This window comes from Lepeophtheirus salmonis, chromosome 14 (assembly GCF_016086655.4).
Source record: "Lepeophtheirus salmonis chromosome 14, UVic_Lsal_1.4, whole genome shotgun sequence".
NCBI lineage: Eukaryota > Metazoa > Arthropoda > Copepoda > Siphonostomatoida > Caligidae > Lepeophtheirus > Lepeophtheirus salmonis.
In genome coordinates, this window is record NC_052144.2 from 28,883,769 (window position 1) to 28,898,429 (window position 14,661).

Below are 14,661 nucleotides of genomic sequence, written 5' to 3' on the forward strand. Positions count from 1 at the left end.
AATTACACTCTGCAACAAATCCTCAAGGTAACTCTTTGTCTTTTATGAGCATAAACGAATGTTCAATCAGGGTTTAAATATAATTTAATGAAGTAGGAAAGGAAGTTCACTACTCAGGAATAAAAAAGTAATGGCAACAGCTTAGGAAATAAATAAAAATTCAGTCTGCAGCTTGCCAAATAAAAATAAAAATGGTTGCGCTCAATATACACACGATTTCCATCATTAGTTTTAAGTAGTGTTGTACCGGTCCTCATTTACATCCTGTCCATTCAGGCTCAGTCCGGTCCAGTTCAGTCCTGACAACTTATAAAGTTCAGTTCTTAAAGACTGTAGGACCGGTAGAAAGACGAAAATGGATTAGACCGAATGAATAAGGACTCAACAACAGTGATAAATGAGAATCGTTGTTGCACTTAGAGTGAAATTGAGGCTCAACATCGGAGTAATTCTATCTTATATGCTCTTGCTATAAAGGGAGTTGGTTTTTTGTTTATTTTCTTCGTCTCATGGCTGCTTGCAGCTGATTGACTAAAACTTTATATCAGCGAAGCTGTTTTCCTCCCAAACACTTTTCAAATTGTTAGGATTACAACATTGTTCTTGTTTTGTTTTTTTCAGTTTCTTTTATTTTTAAGTACCGCCAGGTCGTATTTTATACATCACTGTACATTAAACAGAAAAAAATATTTACTTTTTGCTCTTTTGCAAAAAGAAAAAAAAATGCCTGAGGGTATTGATTTGTGAACTACTGCATTTGCAAATTTAAAATTAGATGGATAAAAAATTGATTACAAAAAGAATAATTGCACATTTGAGAATTACAGACAATGTTTTTATTGCTTTCATTTTTCTGTTACATAACTTTGTTTTAAAAAGAATTTTTGCTCTTACAAACATATTTTGATAATGTTAGTTACGAGAATTATACACATTTTATTGAATGTATCAAGGGAAATAATTTTATTATTATTGTTTCTGCTAAATGTTATAGGTACTATTCTAACCGATATAATAATGAATATGTCAAAATTCTATCCGCAGGATTTTCGCATAATGATGACTACAACCTATTTCACATTGGCTCCATTGCATCTGATTCTGTTAAGGAATTTGCAGAGACTGGAAGTACGGAATCTCTTGACAAAGTCTCCGATTCTCTCATTTTGGATGTATTCAGTGCACCTCCGATTCCAGAAGGAGCTGGACGGACTCAGGGAAGCATTTTCCTAGATGGAAATCATACACAGGTGGGATAAAAAATTAATTCATTCATATTGTACAGAATGTCTAATAAGTATTATCGGTCGCATCCCGAGACAAAAGTCAGCTATGAAATAAGTAGAAATTAAGTAATTTTGCCTTAAACTATTTTGCCTCAATAATATTTTGACTTAATACATAAATTATATATTTTTTTTATGTTATTTTTGGTTAAAATTGATGTTCCAGTGGAATTTTTTAATCAAAATATGAGATGTTTATTATTATAAAATGCATTTCTGTTGGAAAAATGATGAAATTATGCCCAAAATTTCAATTATTCTATCATTTTGCCAACATAAAAGAAACATTTAATGCATTTGATGGTAATATTTACTGCATATTTTGATTTAAATATTTAAAAAAAAAACACACATCAATTTCAACCAAAATTAATAATAACGATGTTTAAACTTTATTTATTTATATATTAAGCCGAAATATCCTTGAGGAAAAATGGCTGTTAGACAAAATGGTCTAAGTGAAAATGTCCTGAGGCAAAATAGTAATAGTGAAAATTAGTGGACACCGATATTAAAATTCAAACTGAAGTACACTTTTTTTTTAATCAAAAAGTTAGGATATTTTTATATAACTTTAATTATGAAACTGTAACGCATTTTAACTACATTTTCTTACTATTGATTCCTTTTTATTAGTGGTCTCAACTAGTTTCTTGCCACTATCATACAGAAGACTCAATATATCACCAAACATTACACATAACGACAAGTGGGATATCCAGTCCATTCTTCCTTTATATTGGAAGATTCTGATCTATGTATATATTACTATATCTTTGGTTGCACCAAAGCGATAAACCAATTTGTAATACAATGACCACGAGATATATATTTGTCAAAATTTGGTTGTCTACGAGAATACATCTTGGGGTCGAGATGTTTTATTATAGGCAAAGAAAACACGTCAAGCTAACAGATGCGTTACCCCTACCTTGTTTTATTCCTGGAGGTCTATCCTTTCTCAATTTCATACATAAATATTTAGGAATGTATAAAAGAGCGGTTTGATTTTCAACCTTTTTCGAATTTTGATTATGGATAGGCCGGAAATGTTGTCATAAGGCATAAAAATTACCAATGTAAAATTGCATTGTCCCATGAGGTGGCCTTTAGGTCCCACATATCGATCAAACTATCAAAAGAGAAAAAGAAACTCTATACTTAGTGAATATGGATACTGAGATACATGTTAATTGATTTTTAAATTAAATAAATTTGATAGACATTTTTTTAACCTATAAAAACTGTTTTAAAAGTTTATTTATAAAATTGTCCTATTGAACAACAAAAAAAGAGAGAAATATTAAGAAAATTTCATGATCCGCTTAGAATGCGCATCCTTTTTTACATTTGAAGAAAAGAAAGATAAAAATTGTCATATTTTATTCTTTTTTTTTTTTCAATTTAACTTCTCTAATAACTCTATTATATTTTATAAAAACTAGGACGTACCTGTATTATATAACTTATATCGAATTATTTTATCAATACATAAATTCCTAGTTCCGTTTTTTAATTCGTACTCAATACTCAATGCTGCATTTTCGAATCGGCGACCCATACCTTCAAAAAACTTTAAGACACGGGGAATCGGTCTTTTTTATGACAAAAATCAACATATTAATAAAAAAACAAACTTGATCTCCAGAGCCCAGGAATCTGGTATGACCAGAATGAAACATAGACGTAGATACGTATCTTGGAATTTTAAACAACTTTTATTTTATGTCTAAGGAATCTATCTATCTCTGTTTGTGAAATAAATACCGTGGTTATGCGTTTTTATTAGCGGACAAACATACACGTACTATAGCATTATATAATAATAGATAGGTTTTTCCTGAGAATGAACTTGTCCTGGGATGAAAAGAGGGAGGTAAACTTTTCTGTAACCGTTCCAAGCTACCTCACAGCCCTTCAATTGCCCCTATTAGTAAATACCATAGGTGTAGTAGAGGATTTTTTGAAGGGGCAACAAATTTTGGGCTGATTTTTATAACATTTTTTCAAGAAAAACTTTTACTAATTGTCTTATTACAAATGACATCTCGCAATTTATTGAACCGAAACCAATAAGCAATAATATCCAATATTGATTCGAGTTTGTCTATTCCAGTTTGAGGAGCTCAAGAGAGTTATATTAGGTATAATCCTGTATGGGATGCTTTTCAGAAACTATTAACAGGGGGATCGATTTGAAATCCCATACAACTCAAATAAATATGATTGTATCTACTTATGTATGATGAATAAAAGATGTTCAAATAAAAATAATATGTTGAGATTAAATCCATTACACTTTTCAAAGCCTCCCATTCATAACATGACACCTCACAATTCTTTGCATTTGTACTTGAAAAAGTCAGTCCCAAGTGAATAATCAATTACAACATCAGAACATGTTCATGATCTTCACACAATTCATATTTCATTTCCCTGGTGGGACTTACGAGTACTATGTACTACTGTTCTATCCCTGACTTTTTTGTTTCCTTATATATATGTTCACAAGCAGCTTTTTGAAGTGAGCAAAGATGCAGTGTATTTTGCTTTCAGCTATTTTAATTAATTTTCAGGATAATTTCTTGTATAGTGATGTTCCGCGAGACGAATATTGCTGCATGAGTATTTTCGAGTTTCTTAAAAGACAATCGAGGAATTACGAGCTCTACTCGCTACTTGCTTTAATACTCATTACTAACTTATTACTTGAATACTCGTTACTCACTCCAACATTTTATGTCCCCATAAAACTCAGAACTAAAAAAATCATATTTTCTAACGAATTATGGAAACTATGGATAATTTTTTTAGATCCTTAATTGGAATCATAGGTCCCCTTCGATCAAGCATTTTTTTTCGAGCCTCAGACATTTTTTTTCATAGACTGATAGTTGTAAAGTGTTATTATGGATTAAATAACTTAAAGCGACTTCATGGCTGTTTTCAAAAGTGCGTTTGATACCAGATTTTTTTACAAAGTTTATACCCTAAAATGCTGCATGAGGAATGGGGACTATATTTAAGATTAAATTTCAAGGGATACGCCAAACAAATTTGTAGCTAGATGAGTGAAAATCAGATTTGAACATAGGAATTTATGCTTATTAGGGGCCCCTCCTCCATGCACTTAGAAATATTCACTAATCAATATTAATTCAGACAATTTTGTCGTATGTACATATATTTGTCTGAGGAGGACTTTTGAGTGTGTGCTTAATAATCTGCGTAATTCCAAGCAATGTCGAGTACTCCAGCTAAACTTAAGACATTTAAACAAAGATTACTTTTAAAACGACACAAAATTTCACAAAAGTCAACATAGAGTTGCCCGTGGCAAAACATACACTCTAAATTTAAAAGAGAAAGAAAGTCAGTCTATGAAGAATTACATGTTATAATGGGCTCGAAAAAGATAAATAGGGAATCCCAAGCTTGACGAGTTCCGACAACGAGTCGAGTTTTTGTGTCTTTTTTTATTTACTTCATAAAACTCAAGTACCAATTCGTACCAGTACGAGTTTTGATCGTGTCACATAAAATCAAGCTGGAATTGTTGTACTGAAAATAAATAAGCTAGCTAAAATAATCAATTAAGTTATTTTCTTTAAATAATATAAATATATGATTATTTGCGGTTTTTAACGGCTTTATTACGTGTGATCAAAATTCCATATACAATGTTAAACAAGAAATATGTTAGATTGGCTTTTACTTAAAAATCTACGGCATGATGCAACATTAAAGCATCAAGAAAAATCTTAAGGCCTTACTGATAATAACAATGTTTTTCTTAAATAAGGATACATAATTAGGGGCGTCCAAGGTATTATATTTGGGGGCGGGGTAGTTACTGGTATTTTTTTGAAAAAAAAAAAATCAAAAATGTTCACCGAAAATGGAATTTTTTGAAAAAAAATTTGAAAAATTAAAGTTCAAATATTAAATTTTTGCAAAAAAAATTCAAGAATCTACAGGTATTTCAACAAAAATTTGTTTTTTTAGAAAAAACTATGGTTAAATTAAATTTTAAATGCTCTGCTGCATAATTTGCCGAATGATATAAAAAATTTCTAGTAAAAAGCAAAAATTCCTTAGTTTGAGAGGAGAAACAGCCCCTCCAGCCCAACTCCTGCGAAAATAGAAAATCATATGATCCTTCTGTATGCAGAAAGATAACTAAAAAAAGATAAATAATTTTTCTCTAATTCGTCTTTTTTATTTCAGTTTTTTTTATGTTGGCCGTCACATATTTATTATAATATTCAATAGATAAAGTAATGTTTGATTCTTTATTACAACATCTAAGTAATAAAACCCACCACATTAATTAACGGTTGGCAAAGTTCATTATTTTATCCCTTTTATTCCGCGAGGTTGCGAGGGAATAAAAAATCGATGTGAAACAACTAAGGAGGGCTACATTTACACACTACATTTTAAAATTGTGTCATTGCCAATTTATTAAGTAAATTAAACGTTCTTCATTGTTTACTTACATACATATATACAATTATATACTTGAAGACTCTGCCACAATGAACTAAATGTATTTCAAGTACATGTTTCAATTAACTTACAATTACAATTGTATACAGCATGATGATCCAATATTTGTCAATAATCTAATTACGATTTAAACACCCTTATTCTTGATGTCAAGATTTCATTACGCAACCAAACGACAGCTCAAATTAAAGGAATTTTTTTTGTTCTTATCTCATGTATCAAATTTAAAAATGTCGGAGCATCTACAAAAAAAGCAACGCGTATGTGATCAACTCCACGCCGATGTCAGTGCCGAGCAGAGACCGTGTGTATCTCCATCCGGACAAGAAGAACCAAAACTTCTGCAGCAATAATATAGCTTACATTTTGCCTCCCTCCAGATCTAAGTTCAACCCCCGTGAACGTTGCAGTTTAAGGTGTTTAGGCGAAGAATCTCTGACGCACATCTCATCCAAATTCGGATTTGCTCCGAGCTACCATAATGACAACGTGTTATGCCATGGTCTCACCCTTCATTGTCGAGAGCTGCCAATCTGTTCCCCGGAGGATTAGAGGATAGAGGATGCTATTGGCTGTTGAAGGAGAATGTATTGAATAAAAATATAGCTAAATATATTATTGAAACATATCATAAATTGGTTTGAATATGTATGTTCTTGATTCCATAAAAATCACGTTTTTTTGTAATTTAGTCATGCTGCTGCAAGTTTTGGGTCCTAACTCTGAAACGTATATTGTTGTAACGATCCCAATACTTCCGTATCGATCCTGATACCAAAATTGGCATAATATTGCTTAAGTAATTTTATATAATTTTTGTTTAAAAATATAAAGCAAATTTGTCGTTAAGGGAAAATATACCAAAATATAGCGAACGACAAAAATATACTGGGTGATCCATTGAAATCGGAACACTTAATAGTTCAATAATTAATTAATGTTGAGTGATTGAAATTAACTCATATTTTGATATATTAAATAAAAACAATTAGTTACAAAACAAAACTAAACCTGAGATCTCTAGCTTACGTACAAGTCGAGAAAATGACACTTGAACGTAATTGACGAATTTCTATTCGCACATCCCAAGTTTTTGAGCGTCTCCTAGAACACCTTCTACCCCGCCAGCAAGTCCAAAACATAGGAGAGGAAGAATGTCTCTGTGTTTAAAATAACAAACTAGATCCGGAGGTGTTAAAGTTTGTTATCCAGGCCGATTCCCTCAAGTCCATGAAGGCCCATGCAAGAGATCCCGGAGTTTCACACCAGAATGACCTGAGAACTATCAAAAAAGTGGTTGGAAAGAGCCTGGTGAAGGTAAAAGGCCACTTTTGAACGCTTTTTCGACAATTTTGGGTCACCATTTGGGTGGACCTCGTGGGGAAGTGTTGCAGTCCCCTTAATCCTTACACTGAGGCACTCAAACCCACAGTCAGTCAGGACTGGGACGCCTGGACGAGGAATACATTTTTGACGGGTACCAGACTTTCTGCACCGCCTGGAAGCCATCATTGACCTTAAGGTTGGCTACATTAGTGATTAAAAGAGCTCAAATCACATATATTAAAAGTATTAAGTTTGTTGAAATTTTATTGTTAATTTATAAACTATATATTGTTGAAATTTCATTGTTAATTTATAAATTTTATCCTGTTGAAATTTTATTGTTAATTTATAAGTTATATCCTGTTGAATTTTAAAATTCAAATAGTTCAGATTTTTATTGACCACTCGGTATATAGATATATGAGAATGCTGTAATGGATTTTTGATGTTGTAGGCAGTCCGGATAGAGATACAAACGGTCTCAGCATCCTTATCGGCACAGACACTAGCGCGGCGGAGATCGCACAGGCGTTACCTTCTTTGTGGTTCCTCTGCCATTTTTAAACATAGAGATAAGGGATAGAAATAAAATTTGGTTATTTCTGTTTCCGCTGTTGTTTGGTTACATAATGGCACCTTTTAGTTAAAAATAACGGGCATAAAATCGTAGTTAAATTCAAGATTAATAGAAATACAAGGTTATACTATAACACATGTACAACTGATGTTTGACTTCAACCACACTTTTAATATTGACATCATAGTAGATGAGTGGTTGCGTGTTTTGTCTGTTGTTCTTTCCCAGCAGTTGGTATGATACATTAAATTGAAAATTCTAGTAATAATGATGCCATAGATTTTGAGTATCTGCGTATTTTGTCAAAATATGCCTGTTTTGCCCAACAGTCGGTACAATACATTAGATTGAAAATTCTAGCAAGTCCGATTACACTTTGTATTTCTATTCACCTTGGTTAAATGCTATAGCACGTTTTGGGTCTCCACTCTGTAGATATATTAATGATGTAATTTTTGACTTCTTTAGTGAAAATTACAAATTAATAAGTTTTCAAACGATGAAAATATAATATAAATTAGTAATCGCGAAACAGAATGACTCATGTTGTATTTCAATAAAGCGTAATGAAACATAGAAATAGTAACTTATTCAAAGTACAACTTGTACACAATATAATATATGTATGTACGAGTAGAAATAAATTTATTTAAATATATTTGACCTTTGGGGTCTAATTTTGTGAGTTATAGTTCTTAATGAGGCTCTTTTATCAGTACAAACGTTTTGTTAAATTTAATTTAGAAATATTTGCAAAAATAAATAGTAGCGAATCTACAACATAGGTAGGCATTTTGTATCTTTATATATGTATTTTAAAACATGCAATCTTTAAATATAAGAGAGACGACCTATAATGTATGTTTGTATGGAACTTGAATGGGAGAAATAAAGGAAAGGGTTCAATTCAAGGTAGATCACCCACATGGCTCTTGACACATGTGTCACATATTTAATAAAGTCTTTTATCTATACCAAGTACAAACGCACATAGGTGGCTTATCTCTTAATTTATCCTATTATTTTGTATCATGAGGTTGAATATAAATAAGATTAATATTATCATATGTAGAAGCCTACATTCAAACATAACCACAGATTGTGGTTTTCGACTATTCATTACTATCAAGTCATTTCACATATGTTGCTCATCAAAAAAAAAAAAAAGCAAGCTGGAATTATTTATTTTCAAAGTTGAGTTTGGATTGCATTTACAGAGTGGTCCATTAAAATCTGAACACTTTGAATTTTAAACTTCAACAAGATATAATAATGTATTAATTAACAATATAATTTCAACAAATTAATAATATGAATAGATGTTTGTTAAAGCTCTCTTAATCATTAATGTAGCCGCCTTTAGCGGCAATGATGGCTTCCAGGTGGCGGTGGCAGGCGTGGCATCTGCTGCAGATGTAATCCTCTGGCATGGCATCCCACTACGGGTTACACTCGACATGCACTCAAAGGGTGTAGTCAAGGGGCTTAGCATCGGGGCTGTAGGGTGGTGGGGCAAAAGTATCAAAAAAAAGTCTTGCAAAGAAGGAGACTTCATTGTTGTTGTCAAAAGTGGCCTCTCCATCCTCACATGACTCATTCAAACCCCATTTTTTGATAGCTCTCTGGACAGTTCGGTATGAAACATCAAGAGATCTTGCCTTCATGGACCAGAAGGGACAGGCTTGGGCTGTTTTCTTTAACTCCTCAGAGTCCAGTTTGCCTCTTTTTGACAAAACTCTTCTTGCTCTTCAACACAACGTTTCAGACTTGCTGAAATGGAACTGGAAATTCGTTGATAACATTTAATTGTCCTTTTCTTGACTTGTACGTAAGCTAGAGAGCTCAGATTTGTTTTGTCTTGTAACTAAATGCTTATACTTTAATATATAGAAATATGAATTAATTTAAATCAATCAAACTTGATATAATATTGAATTAGTAAGTGTTCAGATTTACATGTACCACCCGGTATATACTTGCTGGCAGTAATACCCTGCATTGATTGGAATAATTCGAGTCGTCGAACGTACAAACATCCTTCAAAATATAGAGGATAACTACCAAAGAAATCCTCTTTTTATGAGCACACTCACACGCAGTTATTCAATAACTACAGGGTGTACTGAAATTATGGTAATCCAGAAAAATACCCGCAAATTTATTTTTAAAATTACGACCTTTAAACTTCGTACGGAAAATTATAAATAAATATTCTTTAACATATAGAAATTTCATTCAAAATGTCAACCTTCAGCCTTCACAGTTCCTGTCAGAAGCGACGAAAGTCCTGGACGGCAGCACAGACAACTTGACGTTATTACAAGTAACCAGGAGGGAGTTGCAATTGTTAGCAAGAAATTATTCGGCTTAGTATTTTGGAGGTGCCGCAACGTTCAATTAAACTAGCAAAAAAATAACATCAACATGAAAACTCTCAAGTTTTTAAGGTTAATTCAGTTTAAAATTCTAGATGACGTCATCATTATTATGACGGCATAGCAATCTCAAATTTTAATTTTCAAGGCTCAAAATGTGTGACCCGTGATAGCCCTAAAACTAGAAAATATATATTACCCGCATGATCGTGGGATATTATATAGCTTGTTGGTTAAACTAGTTATTAAAAGAAAATATATCGTGAATAATTTTCAGAGCTCCCTCTATGTGAGTAACATACAACTATATTTTAAATTAAAAAATAATATTATTCAAGAAAAATGTATTATTTCCCCGCAAAACGCCGACACTCACTGTTGCTTTGTTTGCAAACTAATATAAGTAAGTAACGCTCATGCCCATTAGATATGATAGATTTTGTCTATTTGAAATACTATTTGGGGGCCAAATTACCCTTCTCATTAATGAACTAAAGGCTTTTCATTTTAGTCAACATCCCAGAAATTACATATACAAACCCTATAATTGACCGTCTGTGAAATATTGGACTGAATATACGTATATATATGGATTTGTATTCCCCCCCCCCTCCTAAAAAAAAATGTTGATGAACGGGATCCCGTGAAGCTATTTTTTTAATTACGTTACCCTGAGAAATATTGGGATCCCGTAAGTAAATAATAAAAAAAAGTGACATTTAATTATTTCTTTTTGTATTTTAAAAATAAATAATATATTTTAACTTGGTCCTATCCATAATATTTTCTCAATTTTCGTGACCGGTAATTTCATTCTCAGACATTTCATTCCCTATAAAATTCATCCCCAGACATTTCATTCCCACTTTGAAGAGGGATATTTTGTAACGTCATACGGTTTATGTTTCTAAACTACGTAGTAGTTTATGTGTAGGGTTGTAGAAGGAGGCCTGGGCAGTTGGCACTAGAGATGAGCTTGTGATAGATGGGAGGCGTATATGAATAATATATGATGTTTAGGGATTATAAGTGACGCCATGATAAATCTTAATAGTTAGTAGGAATGGAATCCTGATCTGTTGATAATATTTATACCTTGGGAAATAGAAGGAAATCTCGGAATTATTCTTTTTCTTCTTCTATTTCCTTGCTATAGACACCATAAATCCTTCATATCCGTCTCCCATCCATCACTAATCATCGATGACTCACCACTTATTTCCGGTTCGGACTGCCGACTCGTATGACATAATTAAATAACCCTTTTCAAAGTGGGAATGAATTTACTAGGAATGAAATTACCTAGCAACCTCAATTTTCATATTCTTCCTTTGTATCATTATCACTAAATATTAGAGGGGTTGTTTTATAGAGCCATTGTCTACACCATTTATGAATTTGATAACTATGTCGACCTGCAAAAAAATAAAAAGTTGCAAGACACAAACTATCTAATTTTTGTTGAATTATATATTGAAATATTTAAACCCAAATAAATCCTGGGAAAACAATATATGATAAACACCAATGAATTGTTTATTTCTCCTTTTCTTGACTTATTTGGAAGTGCGATTCGATCTAGCATTTCAATGGTGTCAATCATAATGAATTGCTCATTGTTTATTGAATTGTTTTGGCTTGGGCTTTGATTATGGATATGACTTACTTTGTTCTTCTCTTCTGACTAAAACAAGGCATATAATAGTAGATACGCCTTTTCATCTTTTTTACACATCAAGACGACACATTTACGTATATTTATGTAAATGCAAAAAAACAAAAACTTAAAATTAATGATATTCAGCCTATCTCCTCCCACTACTTACTTATTTATACTACTAAAGAAAGAAGCCTTAGATGATGTACGGTATCAATAAATGATTGCATGTAAATGATATTTATATACATATGTAAAATATATATACCTTTAATAACAAATTAATCAATAGCGAATTTTGCAATTAGATTAAAACTGTCATAAACAATTCATTCTCGTAGGTCTCATTGATGTCAAAACTCGTTCCCTCTCCAGATTGGTTTATTGGACTTGATGCACTGGACTTGTGCAAAGATGGTCGTTTCATTGACTCCATAGTGATTGAGTCAGATCCAATAGACGCTGGATCAGACAATGGATTTACATTTACTTCACCAAATTGGCCAACTGAACCCAGAGCTGAGATATTCAAAATCACAAATGTTTACCCCTCTCATCCCGCTGGATCCTTCAATTACCCTGAGCTTTCAAGTCTTCCAACCATTGCAACATTTTCGTTAATTAAAGTAAGTTTAAAATCTAATAAAAATGAACTATTCTTATTTTTGGGGGATTTTTATAGGAAAGAGAATATGAAATGAGTGAGGATTTCACTCTCAAAGGAGGAAAAATATTTGCTAATGATGAAAAATATACGGTGTCGAATGACAGTGACAAAAAAATGGAGGTCAAATTAAAAGAAATCATGAGTAGTAATTCAATTATTGACGAAAAATATGTGACCCTTAACACAGCATCCGATCAGAGTGTTAAAAATGACGAGTCTGTTACCTCTACAGAAACATCTAGTGAAGACAAAAAGGAAAACAATACAACAACACTTGCACCCCAAACAACTACAGCCTCAGAAAGCAAAGAGGAAAAGGAAACAAATGAAAGTGAATGGAACAGAATACTCAAGGAGGAAATTCTTCAAAAATCACCAAAAAAGCTTCGTCACTCAAGAAATAGATCCTCAGGGAAAAGGGATCGAGTCAAGTCATTCAGAAACCGCCATGGAGGAGAAGGATATTTAGCATCCATGGGACCCAAGGCCTTTTTAAGAAAGCGATACAAGTCAGAATTTTTGAATAAGGCTCAGGAGAAAATTTTTGATTTAGACACAGAGAAAAAGAGTGAACTGTATCAACGGATACTCAATTCTTACAAAAGCAGTAAAGGATCCAAATTGAAGAAAAGGAAATTGAGGAAACTTCGACGAAAACAAGGTTTGTAATGAGTTTTTTTAAACCTCCTTGTCCTCCCTAGTTCTTTCTTTTTCCACCCAACTCTTAAATGAATATTTTGGCAGTATAAAATCCTCTTATTAGTGTTGTTATGTTTACCAGTATTATAGTGATAAAAGTCTTCAAATTTATTTCCTAGCTTTAAACAAAAAGCCAATGGACACCTCTATAAGTTTAAGTTAATCTCCCTTAAAGACATTTTGGTGTCATATTTTCAATCTGGAGAATATAATTAAGTACTGAAATACCGATGAACTATTTTGAGTATTGCGACCTCCTCGTCTTAATTAGTTAGTTATTACATACTATGAAGAGAGTTTTCATCTTTGTAAGAGAACAAAAGAGTGCGAGGAGAAGGCGAGAGTAAGACGTATGATACTACTCAAGTAGTTACCTTTATTGTTTCATGCAACCTTTCCTCTCAACAAAACAGGAAAAAGGCCCGAAATCATTCGATAGCTAGCGAAATAATTCAATCATGCTAATTATTTCTTAATTCTTCCATGACTATCATTGTATTTTTATTTATCTACAATACCTACTTATATTCATAATAATAAAATCCTACATAGTATTTTATTCGATACTGTATGATAGTATTACATATTAATATTATACGAAAAAAATATCTATCCATTTCTATTTTTATATGATAGCCAAAATTACTTCATAGAAACAATAAAATATATTTTTATTATGTATATGTACGACAAGGGATCCAAAAGAAATTGCATTCTTGTCCTTTAGGAAACAGAGTATAAGTATAAAACAGCATATAACTTCGTGTATCTAAAAAAAAAAATGAATTATAAAAATACCCATGACGTATCAAGTGAGATGAGTGAGACATAGGGTATTTTTGTGTTGGCGAGGTTTTGGGGGAAGAAACTGAATGAATTACATTTACACCAAAGATATGACAGAATGCTTACTTGAGGGAGAGAAGTTAACAGCACAACATTAAATAATGAGCAAAAAAAAAAAAAAACATACCCATTTAAACTTAATTTTTCATTACAGACATGGCAACTCTAATCATGATTCTATAAGCATCAGTGAAGAACTTGCTCTTCGATTATATTTACGTATACCTGTGAGTTCATAATCTGAAATAATAGTTTAAAAAAGTATATTACATTTTCTAAGCTGAGTTAGATACCGGAAGTATAGGATAAATTAATAATTTAGATAGAAGGTAAAGCAAAAATATGGTACACCCCAATATATTACAAGGATATTTCAGTCTCCGGGATGAATACACACCCCCAGGCAAGTAATGAAGGTTTTGAATAATATGAAATTCGATACAATAGCAATTGCATTTCTAAATAGATGCTTCCTTCCCTATTGATTTATATGTAGTGTGTGTATTGGTAAGTTGATTATTAATATTTTGGAGGTTCATTCAAGGATAACCGGATACATAGAGTCCATGTTTTGTATGTATGCAGATTGTGCCTATGAATAACATTGTGAATTACCATCTCCTTCTTACAACTCTTGCTATAAGTACCGAAGGATGAAAATACACGTTTTTTAAAGATTTTTTATAAACGGATATCACGGCGTTACCTCACTAACACAA

General features: G+C 32.2%; 1 protein-coding gene across 1 annotated transcript in view; it reads left to right on the plus strand.

Moving 5' to 3' along the window:
• mspo (M-spondin) overlaps positions 1 to 14,661 on the plus strand; it is a 38,294-nt gene that overhangs the window by 21,529 nt on the left and 2,104 nt on the right. The window contains exons 2-4 of the mRNA XM_040724760.2: positions 1,045 to 1,250; positions 12,072 to 12,356; positions 12,413 to 13,058. Of these exons, the coding sequence (XP_040580694.1) occupies positions 1,045 to 1,250; positions 12,072 to 12,356; positions 12,413 to 13,058 (1,137 nt within the window). The remainder of the gene's footprint in view (positions 1 to 1,044; positions 1,251 to 12,071; positions 12,357 to 12,412; positions 13,059 to 14,661) is intronic.